The 15,000-nt window shown below is 37.1% G+C and overlaps 1 protein-coding gene across 5 annotated transcripts in view; it reads left to right on the top strand.

Annotated features, from left to right (window-relative positions):
• The window catches only part of LOC143752327 (cytosolic carboxypeptidase-like protein 5), a 29,524-nt gene that overhangs the window by 5,398 nt on the left and 9,126 nt on the right, over positions 1-15,000 (top strand). For 2 of the 5 annotated variants that reach the window (XM_077245473.1, XM_077245472.1), the window contains exons 4-11: positions 1,473-1,654; positions 1,986-2,163; positions 3,103-3,281; positions 4,569-5,052; positions 6,598-6,767; positions 12,499-12,822; positions 13,499-13,683; position 15,000. The exon at position 15,000 is cut by the window's right edge and continues 197 nt beyond it. In XM_077245473.1, coding sequence (XP_077101588.1) covers positions 1,473-1,654; positions 1,986-2,163; positions 3,103-3,281; positions 4,569-5,052; positions 6,598-6,767; positions 12,499-12,822; positions 13,499-13,683; position 15,000 — 1,703 coding nt within the window. The remainder of the gene's footprint in view (positions 1-1,472; positions 1,655-1,985; positions 2,164-3,102; positions 3,282-4,568; positions 5,053-6,597; positions 6,768-12,498; positions 12,823-13,498; positions 13,684-14,999) is intronic. The other 3 variants (XM_077245474.1, XM_077245476.1, XM_077245475.1) reach the window with 3 other exon arrangements.

Genomic DNA, 15,000 nt, shown 5'->3' with positions numbered 1-15,000 from the left:
ATAGAGAGGCGAAGGGAAGGAAAAGATGTGGTAGAAAACAAGTGTACAAGCAATAGGGATAACCGCACCCTGGAGAGGATTGTGAAACAAAACCCATTCAAAAATGTGGGGAAGATTCACAAAGAGTGGACTGCAGCTGGAGTCAGTGCTTCAAGAACACCACGCACAAACGTATGCAAGACATGGGTTTCAGCTGTCGCATTCCTTGTGTCAAGCCACTCTTGAACAAGACACAGCGTCAGAAGCGTCCAAAGACAAAAAGGACTGGACTGCTGCTGAGTGGTCCAAAGTTATGTTCTCTGATGAAAGTAAATTCATAACATGTAACCTCCACACAGTGCCAAAGCTACCAGTACCTGGTTTAAGGATCATGGTATCCCTGTTCTTAATTGGCCAGCAAACTCGCCTGACCTTAACCCTATAGAAAATCTATGGGGTATTGTGAAGAGGAAGATGCGATACGCCAGACCCAACAATGCAGAAGAGCTGAAGGCCACTATCAGAGCAACCTGGGCTTTCATAACACCTGAGCAGTGCCACAGACTGATCGACTCCATGCCACTCCGCATTGCTGCAGTAATTCAGGCAAAAGGAGTCCCAACTAAGTATTGAGTGCTCATGTGTTCATACTTTTCAGTTGGCCAACATTTCTAAAAATGCTTTTTTTGTATTGGTCTTAAGTAATATTCTAATTTTTGGAGATGCTGAATTTGGGATTTTCATTAGTTGTCAGTTTTAATCATCACAATTAAATGAAATAAACATAAACAAATATATCAGTCTGTGTGTAATGAATGAATATAATATCCAAGTTTCACTTTTTGAATGGAATTACTGAAATAAATCAACTTTTTGATGAAATTCTAATTATATGACCAGCACCTGTATAGTGTGTGTACACTATATATTTTATTGGACATTTTGTATTTTTTTCACATTTATATTTTTTTCATTTTTAAAGTGTAAATAAACACTGTTTTATTGCACATTTTGTATTATTTTCATTTTTAACGTGTATATTTTATTGCACATTTTGTATTATTTTCATTTTTAAAGTGTAAGTAAACACTATGTATTTTGTTGCACATTTTCATTTTTTAAATATTAAATAGACACTATATATTTTATTGCACATTTTGTATTCTTTTCATTTTTAAAGTGTAAATAAACACTATATATTTTATTGCACATTTTCATTTTTTAAATATTAAATATACACTATATTTTATTGCACATTTTGCATTCTTTTCATTTTTAAAGTGTAAATAAACACTATATATTTTATTGCACATTTTCATTTGTAAAATTTTAAATATACACAATATATTTTATTGCACATTTCCATTTTTTGAATATTAAATATACACTCTATATTTTATTGCACATTTTCATTTTTTAAATATACACTGTATATTTTATTGCACATTTTGCATTCTTTTAATTGTTGAATATGTCAAACTGTATATGTGCAGATGTCCGACAGTCAGTTCATCCTGTCGTTTGTCCACCGTCTGCTGGACGTCCGAGGCGTCACCACGTATTTCTCCTTCTGTTATCCGTTCTCGTACACTGAGTGTCAGGACATGATGCTGCAGCTCGAGCAGAAGTTCCTGAGCGTCACACACACACACACACACACACTGGGGCCCTGCAGGTACTGTACCTCACGCATCATCACTGCACAACGCTCCACCTGCACGCTTCACTTCTTCAGCAAACACTGAATGCTTTATAGCACATTTTGCATTATTTTTTTTTTTTTAAATACTAAGCACTGTATATTTATTGCATATTTTGCATTATTTTTAAATGTTAAATCTACACTATATATTTTATTGCACATTTTACATTTGTTTCCCTTTTTTATTGATTTTTTTTTACATCTATATATTTGAAAAACATTTAAATGCTTTTCTTTTTAATTGCATTACATTCTCCCTGTAACTCCTGAACTAAAGTGTCAGTCTCTCTCTCTCTCTGTGTAGTCCCGTGGAGAGTGTGTACTTTCACCGGGAGCTGCTGTGCCACTCTCTGGACGGGCACCGGGTGGATCTGATCACGGTTTCGTCGTGTCACGGTTTGCTGGAGGAGCGAGAGCCTCGGTTGGACAGACTGTTCCCGGACCTCAGCACCCCGAGGCCGCACTGCTTCACTGGCAAACGGGTATCAGACACGCTTACACTCGTACAAACCAGTGCTGGGCGGTACGTAGTGTTGCTTTCGTCAACGAAAATTATGACTAAATATCGTCATCAGCGAATCTTTATCACAACTGTGACGAAAACGAGACGAGACGCAACATAAATACTGGTCATGTGACGATGACTATAATTAAATAAATAATGCAATAATTTTGACAAATAAAAACGAGACTAATTGTGGTGAACAAAATAAAAGCTATGCTAAAATGTCTCTTCATTTTCGTTGACCAAAACGAGACGAGACGAAATGTTATAAAGATGTCCAGCAGGAGCGCTGTAGGAGGGCAGAAACAGTGGTTTCCCCGGTAACGACGGAACACAAAGCGGTTTCCCCGGTAACGGCTGAACACAAAAACGGTTTCCCCGGTAACGACTGAACACAAAACGGTTTCCCCCGGTAACTGCTCATAAACGCGGCTTTATCAGGAAAGATAAAGAAAGATTCAATCGAAATAACATCAAAACTTTTCACTTTGGAAACATTCATATATAAACGTTTTGACTTTGAATTGTTTTTTCAACGATGTTAAAGCCAACCACAAATACATTTTCCAAAAGCCTGTGTTGATATTGTGAACCAATCTATGGGAAACACTAATAATATAATTTGACAGCTATCAATTATAGTTTAGCCTGTCCATCTTCACGTCACGCTCAGTAACACACACATCTGAGCATCGCCAGTAAAACAGGGAAAAGACACTCTCAAACAGAGTCGCGGCGCATTCCCAACGTTGTTTAAGCGACATATTGCGGTATATAAAAATGTATATCATAACAAAAATAAACACTGGTATTCGGTATGAACCGTTCATCATTCTCTCCTCCTGTGTGTGTGTGTGTGTGTGTGTGTGTGTGTGTGTGTGTGTGTGTGTTTGCGTGTTGTGTTGTGTGTGTGTAGGTGTTTTTCCTGAGCAGCCGAGTTCATCCCGGAGAGACGCCGTCTAGTTTTGTTTTCAATGGTTTCCTGAACTTCATCTTGAGTCGGGATGATCCGCGTGCTCAAACGCTCCGCCGGATGTTTGTCTTCAAACTCATTCCCATGCTAAACCCCGACGGGGTCGTCAGGGGTCATTACAGGTCAGAGGTCATCTGTGAGCGCTTGTGTGTATTCAACGTTAATGACGATTTTGTGCTACAATTAATCAATTATGTTTTTAATTGAATCAGTGTTTTAAAGGTGTATTGTTTAATATTTAGGAGGATCTGTTGACAGAAATGCAATGTCATAAACATAACTATGTTTTCAGTCGTGAACCTGTTTTATTAACAGAATAGTTATATTAAACTTGTGTCTATTTCAGTTAAAGCTGTTATAAGTTATATACTATAAGTTATATAGTATGCAAGTTATAAAGCTATCTCCTATGTGAATTTTCCTTTAAGATGTTATAATATAACCACTCTAAGCATCTAAGCATATTTGTGTATTCTGGTAGTTTAACGCTGAAGAAGAGCTGTAACGTGACTTGTTGTTGAACACGAAGTAAAAGCTGACGCACTTTTTGTTCGGTGCGTTTTAACTGAAAAATGAGTACTCCGAATCTTTATTAAAAACCAACAGGCTGGGGACTTCAATTTTTTGTTGTTGTCTGTAACTATTTGGCAGACGTGAAATACAAACAAGGTGTGTGTGTGTGTGTGTGTGTGTGTGTGTGTGTGAAGGGGTTCTTTTTTTAGGCTATACTCTCTTGCAATTGAACGTGATAGTTACGTTTACTACTTAAAAATGTCATCAAAGCTAAAAATCGTATCTAGTCAAACCGCATCACGACATCGCTACAAATACAGTATGGGATTAAAATCAGCGAACATCAATAGGCTTAGACTACGTTACCTTGTTTCAGCGAGTTAAGTGTATTAAGTGTGTAATGATCCCACACTTTAGACAATTTCTGCCGTTTATTTACATATTTATTCTCCGCCATCGCGCCAACTAAATTCAAAATATATGCTTCCTGAACAGGTCCGTGTGAATAAACGGTCCGTGTGAAACAATCAAATCCCTGCGCCGCGCGTATAGTGCGCGTCATAGGAATTTAACGAGGCTTCGAGGCAGAGTTTTGCCTCGAGGAATTTTTGTAATCGAGTAACTCGAGGAATCGTTTCAGCCCGGGTAACAATAATATTCCCAATAACATCGTTGTACTGAATAATTAAGTAAACATAATTTCTTAATTTATCTTTGTAAAGAAACCTCATTGCTTAACTGGCGACTCTCTCCTGTCTCAGACGATGACATCACTTCCTGTCGGCCACCGTAACTTCTGTTGGGTGCAATTCGCAACCTCACCACTAGAAGCCGCTAACATGTACACAGTGCACCTTTAAATTAACTTAAATGCAAGTGTTTGTATTTGTTTGCAGGACGGACTCCCGCGGTGTGAATCTGAACAGACAGTATGTGAACCCCAGTCCAGATCTGCACCCCTCCATCTACGGCGCCAAATCTCTCCTGCTTTACCACCACATGCACAATCGCCTCGGCAACAACACTCCCTCCGCCCTCAAAACCTCCAACCAATCAAACACCACCTTTCCTGTGACCACGCCCACTGAGCTAGAGCGCTGTCTCAACCAGCGCAACGAGGCGGAGCGAGGAGACGGGCCAATCCCGATGCAGCTGGAGGAGAGCTGGGAGAAGGGTGGAGTCGAGAAGGAGGCGGGGCCTTGCGATGAGAACCAATCGACGCAGAGCAGAGGCGACACCCCTGTAGTGACAAGCCCCGCCCCCTCTGAGCAGATCCCGCCCCAGGAAAGTGGAGTGGCGTATTATATAGACCTGCATGGCCACGCCTCCAAGAGAGGATGCTTCATGTACGGCAACAACCTGACGGACGAGAGTCAGCAGGTGTGTGTGTGTGTGTGTGTGTGTGTGTGTGAGTGTGTGTGTGTGTGTGTGTGTGTGTGTGTGTGTGTGTGAGACAAGAAAACGACACGTTAGCTGTGTGATCTCACTTTCATGTATTTTTTTGCCTAAAATTTCTAGCCATAAAAATAAATGTATTCATTGTTAAACATTCAAATTTTTAATAAGTTGTTTTAAATGTTTTCACATTTTTAACTTTTCTAAATTTAATTGATTATTTTTAATTAATATTTTAAATTTCATCAATTATTATTTTAAGTGTTTTAAATATAATCAGTTATTTTAAGTGTTTAAATTTATTCAGTTATTTTAAGTGTTTTCAATTTAATTGATTATTTTAAATGTTTTAAATGTAATCAATTATTTTTAGGGCTTGTTCGAATACAATTTTTTGAGCTTCGAAGCTTCGGTAGTAATGAACATCGAATATTCGAAGCTTCGGAATCTCTATAGCCTATCTGTCAGTTGCATTTTGATTATTTCGAGAACCGTTCATCCAAACGACTTCACAAGGGAGTGCAGTGTCGTATTTGGTGCAATATAGATAGACAGGCGAGACGCGACACGTTCAGAATTAATAAACTTTTAATAAACTACAGAACAGCGCGAGCCGGATGCGCTCGCGCCTCAGGCGAGCAGAGCTTATGCCTCGAGAATGGACACTGCACTAGTGATATAAAACACACACAGGTCTTTTAACTTAAGCAATATTTTTAATAAGGTAGTCTAATATTTTTCTCACTAACAAATTACTGACAAAGTATGGTAGATTTAAATAAAGAAGCGGCGCGCTTCACGCATGCAGGGCATATATGCTCCGAGAAACTGCGCTAGTGATATAAAACACACACACACACGTCTTTTAACTTAAGCAATATTTTTAATAAGGTAGTCTTGTAATATTTTTCTCACTGAAAAAGTAGGGTAGATTTAAATAAATAAAAACGAAATTTACATAAATAAAAACAAAATTTAAATATAGAAAAACGAAATTTAAATAAAGAAAAACGAAATTTAATAAAGAAAAAAGAAAAATAAACTTGACGTCCCAGTAAAATCTCAAAGTCTCCTATATTTAGCTGTAGATTAATTTAGATTGATAAGGGTAAAAAGGATAATACAATTTGTTTCTATTATTCTATGTTCCACAATGTCAAAGCAACGCAGCTTAACCCAAAATAACGAAGTTATATGTTAAGTATTATATTTCACCAGATTTTATTGTGTAAAACATATTCAAGCGTGAATAAGAACCGTTTCGAGGGGGATGCCAGGTGTGCAAAAAAAAAAAGAAAAGAATATTCAAATGTCACATTTTCAAATCGAATACCAACACACCGAACGAATATTCGAATATCCAGGTCCAGCCCTAATTATTTTAAGTGTTTTCAATTTAATCTATTATTTTCGATGTTTTAAATTTATGAAGTTATTTAATTGTTTTCAATTTAGTTATTTTAAGTGTTTAAAATGTATTTAAGTGTTTTAAATGTAGTTAGTTTCGATTTTCATTTTTCTGCTTTCCAGGTGGAGAACATGTTGTATCCGAAGCTGATCTCCCTAAACTCCGCCCATTTTGATTTCCTGGGCTGTAATTTCTCTGAAAAGAACATGTACGCCCGCGACAAACGCGACGGCCAGTCGAAAGAGGGCAGTGGACGAGTGGCCATTCACAAAACCATCGGCCTGATCCACAGGTACAGACCCAGCATCAAACTCAGTCGAATATTAAAGGGATAGTTCACCCAAAAATCAAAATTAGCCCATGATTTACTCACCCTCAAGCCATCCTAGGTGTATATGACATTCTTCTTTTAGACGAATACAATCGGAGTTATATTTAAAAATGTCCTGGCTCTTCCAAGCTTTATAATGGCAGTGAATGGCCGGTTCTGTTTTGAAGTCCATAAAATTGCAACTATCCATCATAAAAGTCCATCATAAGTGTATCTATCCATCATAAAAGTGTATCTGTCCATCATAAGTGTATCTATCCATCATAAAAGTGCATCTATCCATCATAAAAGTGCATCTGTCCATCATAAGTGTATCTATCCATCATAAAAGTGCATCTATCCACCATAAAAGTGCATCTGTCCATCATAAAAGTGCATCTGTCCATCATAAAAGTGCATCTATCCACCATAAAAGTGCATCTGTCCATCATAAAAGTGCATCTGTCCATCATAAAAGTGCATCTATCCATCATAAAAGTGCATCTGTCCATCATAAAAGTGCATCTATCCATCATAAAAGTTCATCTGTCATCATAAAAGTGCATCTATCCATAATAAAATTGCATCTGTCCATCATAAGTGTATCTATCCATCATAAAAGTGCATCTATCCATCATAAAAGTGCATCTTTCCATCATAAGTGTATCTATCCATCATAAAAGTGCATCTGTCCATCATAAGTGTATCTATCCATCATAAAAGTGCATCTATCCATCATAAAAGTGCATCTTTCCATCATAAGTGTATCTACCCATCATAAAAGTGCATCTATCCATCATAAAAGTGCATCTTTCCATCATAAAAGTGCATCTATCCATCATAAAAGTGCATCTATCCATCATAAAAGTGCATCTGTCCATCATAAAAGTGCATCTGTCCATCATAAAAGTGCATCTTTCCATCATAAGTGTATCTATCCATCATAAAAGTGCATCTATCCATCATAAAAGTGCATCTGTCCATCATAAAAGTGCATCTTTCCATCATAAAAGTGCATCTTTCCATCATAAAAGTGCATCTTTCCATCATAAGTGTATCTATCCATCATAAAAGTGCATCTTTCCATCATAAAAGTGCATCTTTCCATCATAAAAGTGCATCTTTCCATCATAAGTGTATCTATCCATCATAAAAGTGCATCTATCCATCATAAAAGTGCATCTGTCCATCATAAAAGTGCATCTTTCCATCATAAAAGTGCATCTTTCCATCATAAAAGTGCATCTTTCCATCATAAGTGTATCTATCCATCATAAAAGTGCATCTGTCCATCATAAGTGTATCTTTCCATCATAAAAGTGCATCTGTCCATCATAAAAGTGCATCTATCCATCATAAAAGTGCATCTATCCATCATAAAAGTGCATCTGTCCCTCATAAAAGTGTCCATCATAAAAGTGCATCTGTCCATCATAAAAGTGCATCTGTCCATCATAAAAGTGCATCTTTCCATCATAAAAGTGCATCTGTCCATCATAAAAGTGCATCTATCCATCATAAAAGTGCATCTATCCATCATAAAAGTGCATCTGTCCCTCATAAAAGTGCATCTATCCATCATAAAAGTGCATCTATCCATAATAAAAGTGCATCTTTCCATCATAAAAGTGCATCTGTCCATCATAAAAGTGCATCTGTCCATCATAAAAGTGCATCTGTCCATCATAAAAGTGCATCTATCCATCATAAAAGTGCATCTGTCCATCATAAAAGTGCATCTATCCATCATAAAAGTGCATCTATCCATCATAAAAGTGCATCTATCCATCATAAAAGTGCATCTGTCCATCATAAAAGTGCATCTATCCATCATAAAAGTGCATCTATCCATCATAAAAGTGCATCTGTCCATCATAAAAGTGCATCTGTCCATCATAAAAGTGCATCTGTCCATCATAAAAGTGCATCTGTCCATCATAAAAGTGCATCTTTCCATCATAAAAGTGCATCTGTCCATCATAAAAGTGCATCTGTCCATCATAAAAGTGCATCTATCCATCATAAAAGTGCATCTATCCATCATAAGTGTATCTATCCATCATAAAAGTGCATCTATCCATCATAAGTGTATCTATCCATCATAAAAGTGCATCTGTCCATCATAAAAGTGCATCTGTCCATCATAAGTGTATCTGTCCATCATAAAAGTGCATCTATCCATCATAAAAGTGCATCTGTCCATCATAAAAGTGCATCTGTCCATCATAAAAGTGCATCTATCCATCATAAAAGTGCATCTGTCCATCATAAGTGTATCTATCCATCATAAAAGTGCATCTATCCATCATAAAAGTGCATCTGTCCATCATAAAAGTGCATCTGTCCATCATAAAAGTGCATCTATCCATCATAAAAGTGCATCTGTCCATCATAAAAGTGCATCTGTCCATCATAAAAGTGCATCTGTCCATCATAAAAGTGCATCTATCCATCATAAAAGTGCATCTGTCCATCATAAAAGTGCATCTGTCCATCATAAAAGTGCATCTGTCCATCATAAAAGTGCATCTATCCATCATAAGTGTATCTATCCATCATAAAAGTGCATCTATCCATCATAAAAGTGCATCTTTCCATCATAAAAGTGCATCTGTCCATCATAAAAGTGCATCTATCCATCATAAAAGTGCATCTTTCCATCATAAAAGTGCATCTTTCCATCATAAAAGTGCATCTGTCCATCATAAGTGTATCTATCCATCATAAAAGTGCATCTGTCCATCATAAAAGTGCATCTGTCCATCATAAAAGTGCATCTATCCATCATAAAAGTGCATCTGTCCATCATAAAAGTGCATCTATCCATCATAAAAGTGCATCTGTCCATCATAAAAGTGCATCTGTCCATCATAAAAGTGCATCTATCCATCATAAAAGTGCATCTATCCATCATAAAAGTGCATCTTTCCATCATAAAAGTGCATCTGTCCATCATAAAAGTGCATCTATCCATCATAAAAGTGCATCTGTCCATCATAAAAGTGCATCTATCCATCATAAAAGTGCATCTATCCATCATAAGTGTATCTATCCATCATAAAAGTGCATCTATCCATCATAAGTGTATCTATCCATCATAAAAGTGCATCTGTCCATCATAAAAGTGCATCTGTCCATCATAAGTGTATCTGTCCATCATAAAAGTGCATCTGTCCATCATAAAAGTGCATCTGTCCATCATAAAAGTGCATCTGTCCATCATAAAAGTGCATCTATCCATCATAAAAGTGTATCTGTCCAACATAAAAGTGCATCTTTCCATCATAAAAGTGCATCTATCCATCATAAAAGTGTATCTGTCCAACATAAAAGTGCATCTTTCCATCATAAAAGTGCATCTGTCCATCATAAAAGTGCATCTATCCATCATAAAAGTGCATCTATCCATCATAAAAGTGCATCTATCCATCATAAAAGTGCATCTGTCCATCATAAAAGTGCATCTGTCCATCATAAAAGTGCATCTGTCCATCATAAAAGTGCATCTGTCCATCATAAAAGTGCATCTATCCATCATAAAAGTGCATCTGTCCATCATAAAAGTGCATCTGTCCATCATAAAAGTGCATCTGTCCATCATAAAAGTGCATCTATCCATCATAAGTGTATCTATCCATCATAAAAGTGCATCTATCCATCATAAAAGTGCATCTTTCCATCATAAAAGTGCATCTGTCCATCATAAAAGTGCATCTATCCATCATAAAAGTGCATCTTTCCATCATAAAAGTGCATCTATCCATCATAAAAGTGCATCTGTCCATCATAAAAGTGCATCTATCCATCATAAAAGTGCATCTATCCATCATAAAAGTGCATCTGTCCATCATAAAAGTGCATCTGTCCATCATAAAAGTGCATCTATCCATCATAAAAGTGCATCTGTCCATCATAAGTGTATCTTTCCATCATAAAAGTGCATCTGTCCATCATAAAAGTGCATCTATCCATCATAAAAGTGCATCTATCCATCATAAAAGTGCATCTGTCCCTCATAAAAGTGTCCATCATAAAAGTGCATCTGTCCATCATAAAAGTGCATCTGTCCATCATAAAAGTGCATCTTTCCATCATAAAAGTGCATCTGTCCATCATAAAAGTGCATCTATCCATCATAAAAGTGCATCTATCCATCATAAAAGTGCATCTGTCCCTCATAAAAGTGCATCTATCCATCATAAAAGTGCATCTATCCATCATAAAAGTGCATCTGTCCATCATAAAAGTGCATCTGTCCATCATAAAAGTGCATCTATCCATCATAAAAGTGCATCTGTCCATCATAAAAGTGCATCTGTCCATCATAAAAGTGCATCTGTCCATCATAAAAGTGCATCTATCCATCATAAAAGTGCATCTGTCCATCATAAAAGTGCATCTGTCCATCATAAAAGTGCATCTGTCCATCATAAAAGTGCATCTGTCCATCATAAAAGTGCATCTGTCCATCATAAAAGTGCATCTATCCATCATAAGTGTATCTATCCATCATAAAAGTGCATCTATCCATCATAAAAGTGCATCTTTCCATCATAAAAGTGCATCTGTCCATCATAAAAGTGCATCTATCCATCATAAAAGTGCATCTTTCCATCATAAAAGTGCATCTATCCATCATAAAAGTGCATCTATCCATCATAAAAGTGCATCTGTCCATCATAAAAGTGCATCTGTCCATCATAAAAGTGCATCTATCCATCATAAAAGTGCATCTTTCCATCATAAAAGTGCATCTGTCCATCATAAAAGTGCATCTGTCCATCATAAAAGTGCATCTATCCATCATAAGTGTATCTATCCATCATAAAAGTGCATCTATCCATCATAAAAGTTCATCTATCCATCATAAAAGTGCATCTATCCATCATAAAAGTGCATCTATCCATCATAAAAGTGCATCTATCCATCATAAAAGTGCATCTGTCCATCATAAAAGTGCATCTGTCCATCATAAAAGTGCATCTGTCCATCATAAAAGTGCATCTATCCATCATAAGTGTATCTATCCATCATAAAAGTGCATCTATCCATCATAAGTGTATCTATCCATCATAAAAGTGCATCTATCCATCATAAAAGTTCATCTATCCATCATAAAAGTGCATCTATCCATCATAAAAGTGCATCTATCCATCATAAAAGTGCATCTATCCATCATAAGTGTATCTATCCATCATAAAAGTGCATCTATCCATCATAAAAGTTCATCTATCCATCATAAAAGTGCATCTATCCATCATAAAAGTGCATCTATCCATCATAAAAGTGCATCTATCCATCATAAGTGTATCTATCCATCATAAAAGTGCATCTATCCATCATAAAAGTTCATTTATCCATCATAAAAGTTCATCTATCCATCATAAAAGTTCATCTGTCCCTGCTCTTTTCAGTGAGTGAGTGAGTGAGTGAGTGAGTGAGTGAGTGAGTGATCAGTGCACTTTTATGATGATAGATGCACTTTTATGGACTTCAAAAATATATGTCCATTCACTGCCAGTATAAAGCTTGTAAGAGCCAGGATATTTTTTAATATAACTCCGATTGTGTTCGTCTGAAAGAAGAATGTCATTCACACCTAGCATGGCTTCAGGGTGAGTAAATCATGGGCTAATTCTCATTTTTGGTTGAACTATCCCTTTAAACCGCTGTGACGTGAGTTTGAAAGAATGTGTGTGTTTCCTGTCTTTAGTTACACACTGGAGTGCAACTACAACACGGGGCGTTCGGTGAACACCATCCCCCCCGCCTGTCACGACAACGGAAGAGCCACGCCCCCTCCGCCGCCCACCTTCCCGCCCAAATACACACCTGAGGTGTACGAACAGGTGGGGCGAGCGGTTGCCATAGCAGCGCTGGATATGGCGGAGTGTAACCCGTGGCCGCGGCTCGTTCTGTCTGAACACAGCAGCCTAATGAACCTGCGGGCCTCCATCCTCAAACACGTGAGGAACAGCAAGGGCTTCGCGTCCGACAACCGCAGAAACACCAAAAACAACAGCCCACCTAAACCTGCGTAAGTGTTACTATAGTTCACTAAAGCTGAAACCATCAAAACGTTCCCAAGTCCCCCTGTAGTCAATCATTTTATCCATTAAAACTCATCTTTGATCACCAAAATTACATATTTAAACGTTTAAAATTCTTCATGCCTTGAATGTAACTCGACACCCTTGCCTCATTTAGTATGCACAGTTCTATGAATATGCAAATGAGCCCCGCCTCCACTCACTCCGCTCAGAGATCCACTCGTTGACGATCACACGTTGATCTGATTGGTTACAATGTAGTTTGATACGTCAGAAACACCAGCGATTTCAAAGCGTGTTTTTGAGACTGTCTTTGGTTCACTGCAGTTTTAAGGATAAAATACTCCGCAATGCTGTCGACTTATGAATTTACACATGATTTGTCTTAAAGAATATTAAAAACACCACATAGACATATAAACAACATTAAAAACTGGACTTTCACCACAGGGGGACTTTAACTGAAAGTTTTTAAATGAAATAAAACATTCAGTTTAACCTGATGTACTAAAATAACTTAAAAAAACGAACGAAAGCTACTGTATATAGATATAACCATTTAAAAAACGTAATATTTAGCTTACCCAGCTGCTGATATAGCATTAAAATCTCTTCTACTTCCTCCTGATGGATGTTTTTCACTCTCGTTGTGTGTTTTCCCAGAAGCCTCAGCATCTCTGCCTCGGAGAACTCGCTCACCGGGACGCGCAGTATCGCAGATGTTCAGGGATCCCGGCAGACTTCGTCTCAGATCAAGAGTTCTCCCAGCTTCACCTTCGGCAGCTCGGCCTGCGCTCACGGCCCCGGCGCCCACCGGCCCCCGCACAGGAGCCTGGGGCCCGTCAGAGGTCAGATCACAGTCTGGGACACCATACAGTGTGGAGGATTGGCTGAGATTGGGATTGCGGAAGTTTAGGAGAAGAAATCTCTCGGGCCTTGTCTTTTGGCTTGACAAAGTCTTGTCTAAAAGTTTGAAGATTTAATCAAAGAAGTCAAAATGTTGAAAACATGTTCTAATGCATTGTTAACCTGTTTTAGCATGTTGCTAACATAATGTTAGCATGTTTGTAGCATGATTAAACATGTTGCTGGCATTATTTAACACATTGCTATAGCAAGTTTAGCATGTTTTCACATTAATTAGCATGTTGCTAGCATTATTTAACACATTGGTAGCATGTTTAAGAACATTGCTAACATGAATTAGCATGTTGCTAGTATGTTGGTAACATAAACCATTGGTAGCATATTTTTATTATAATTTAATACAGTGCTAACATGTTGTTTGCCTTATTTAATACATTGTTAACAAGTTTTAATATGTTGTTAACATTAACACTTTACTAGCATGTTTTACCATGTTGCTAGCATGTTTTAACATGTTGCTATCGTGATTTTACACATTTTGTATCATGTTTTAGCATGTTGCTAGGATGATTTAGCATGCTGTTAGCATGATTCAACGCGTAGTTAGCATGTTGCTAAGATTATTTAACATTTTAACTTTATTTAGCATGTTGGTAGCATGATTTAGCACGTTGTTAACATGTTGCTAGCATGATTTAGCACATTGTTAGCATGATTTAGCATTTTTCCAGCATGGTTTAACATGTTGTGCTGTATTAATAATAGACCTATTTAGTGTTTTGCAAACAGCAATGACGATTTTGTGGGTGGAGCATATATAATCTGTGGAAGCAATGGAATAAAATAATAAAAAAGTTAATTTAGAGTTTATATTTTACAATTCTGAAAAAAAATTCTCGCAAATCCGACTTTTTATCACACAATTCTTAGAAGGATAAACAGAATTGGGAGATATATTCGTTATTCCGTCTTTTTTCTTCAGAATTGCGAGTTTATATCCCGTAATTCAGACTTTTTTTCCTCAGAATTGTAATATAGGCTTAACTCAAAATTGCGAGTTATAAAGTCTGAACTGGGAGATATAAACACATAAATGCAATAAAAACTTTTCGAAACTGTATTTTTTGCACTCCGATTCTGACATACAAAAAAAATTATCTTATTCTGTGGATTTTGGCCCATTTTCCTCCACTTGTTACCGCTATTTTTCTATCACCACTATGCGCGTAACTTCGTGACGTAACTGATGTCTACTCCAAACTGTTCTATAGAGATGTTGTTTTGTGTCCCGCTTTAGA

This window comes from Siphateles boraxobius, unplaced genomic scaffold, assembly GCF_051911475.1.
Source record: "Siphateles boraxobius isolate OS27281-9 unplaced genomic scaffold, OSU_SipBor_1 262, whole genome shotgun sequence".
Taxonomy (NCBI): Eukaryota; Metazoa; Chordata; class Actinopteri; order Cypriniformes; family Leuciscidae; genus Siphateles; species Siphateles boraxobius.
The sequence above is the reverse complement of the archived record's forward strand: the minus strand, read 5'-3'. Positions and strand labels throughout refer to the sequence as shown.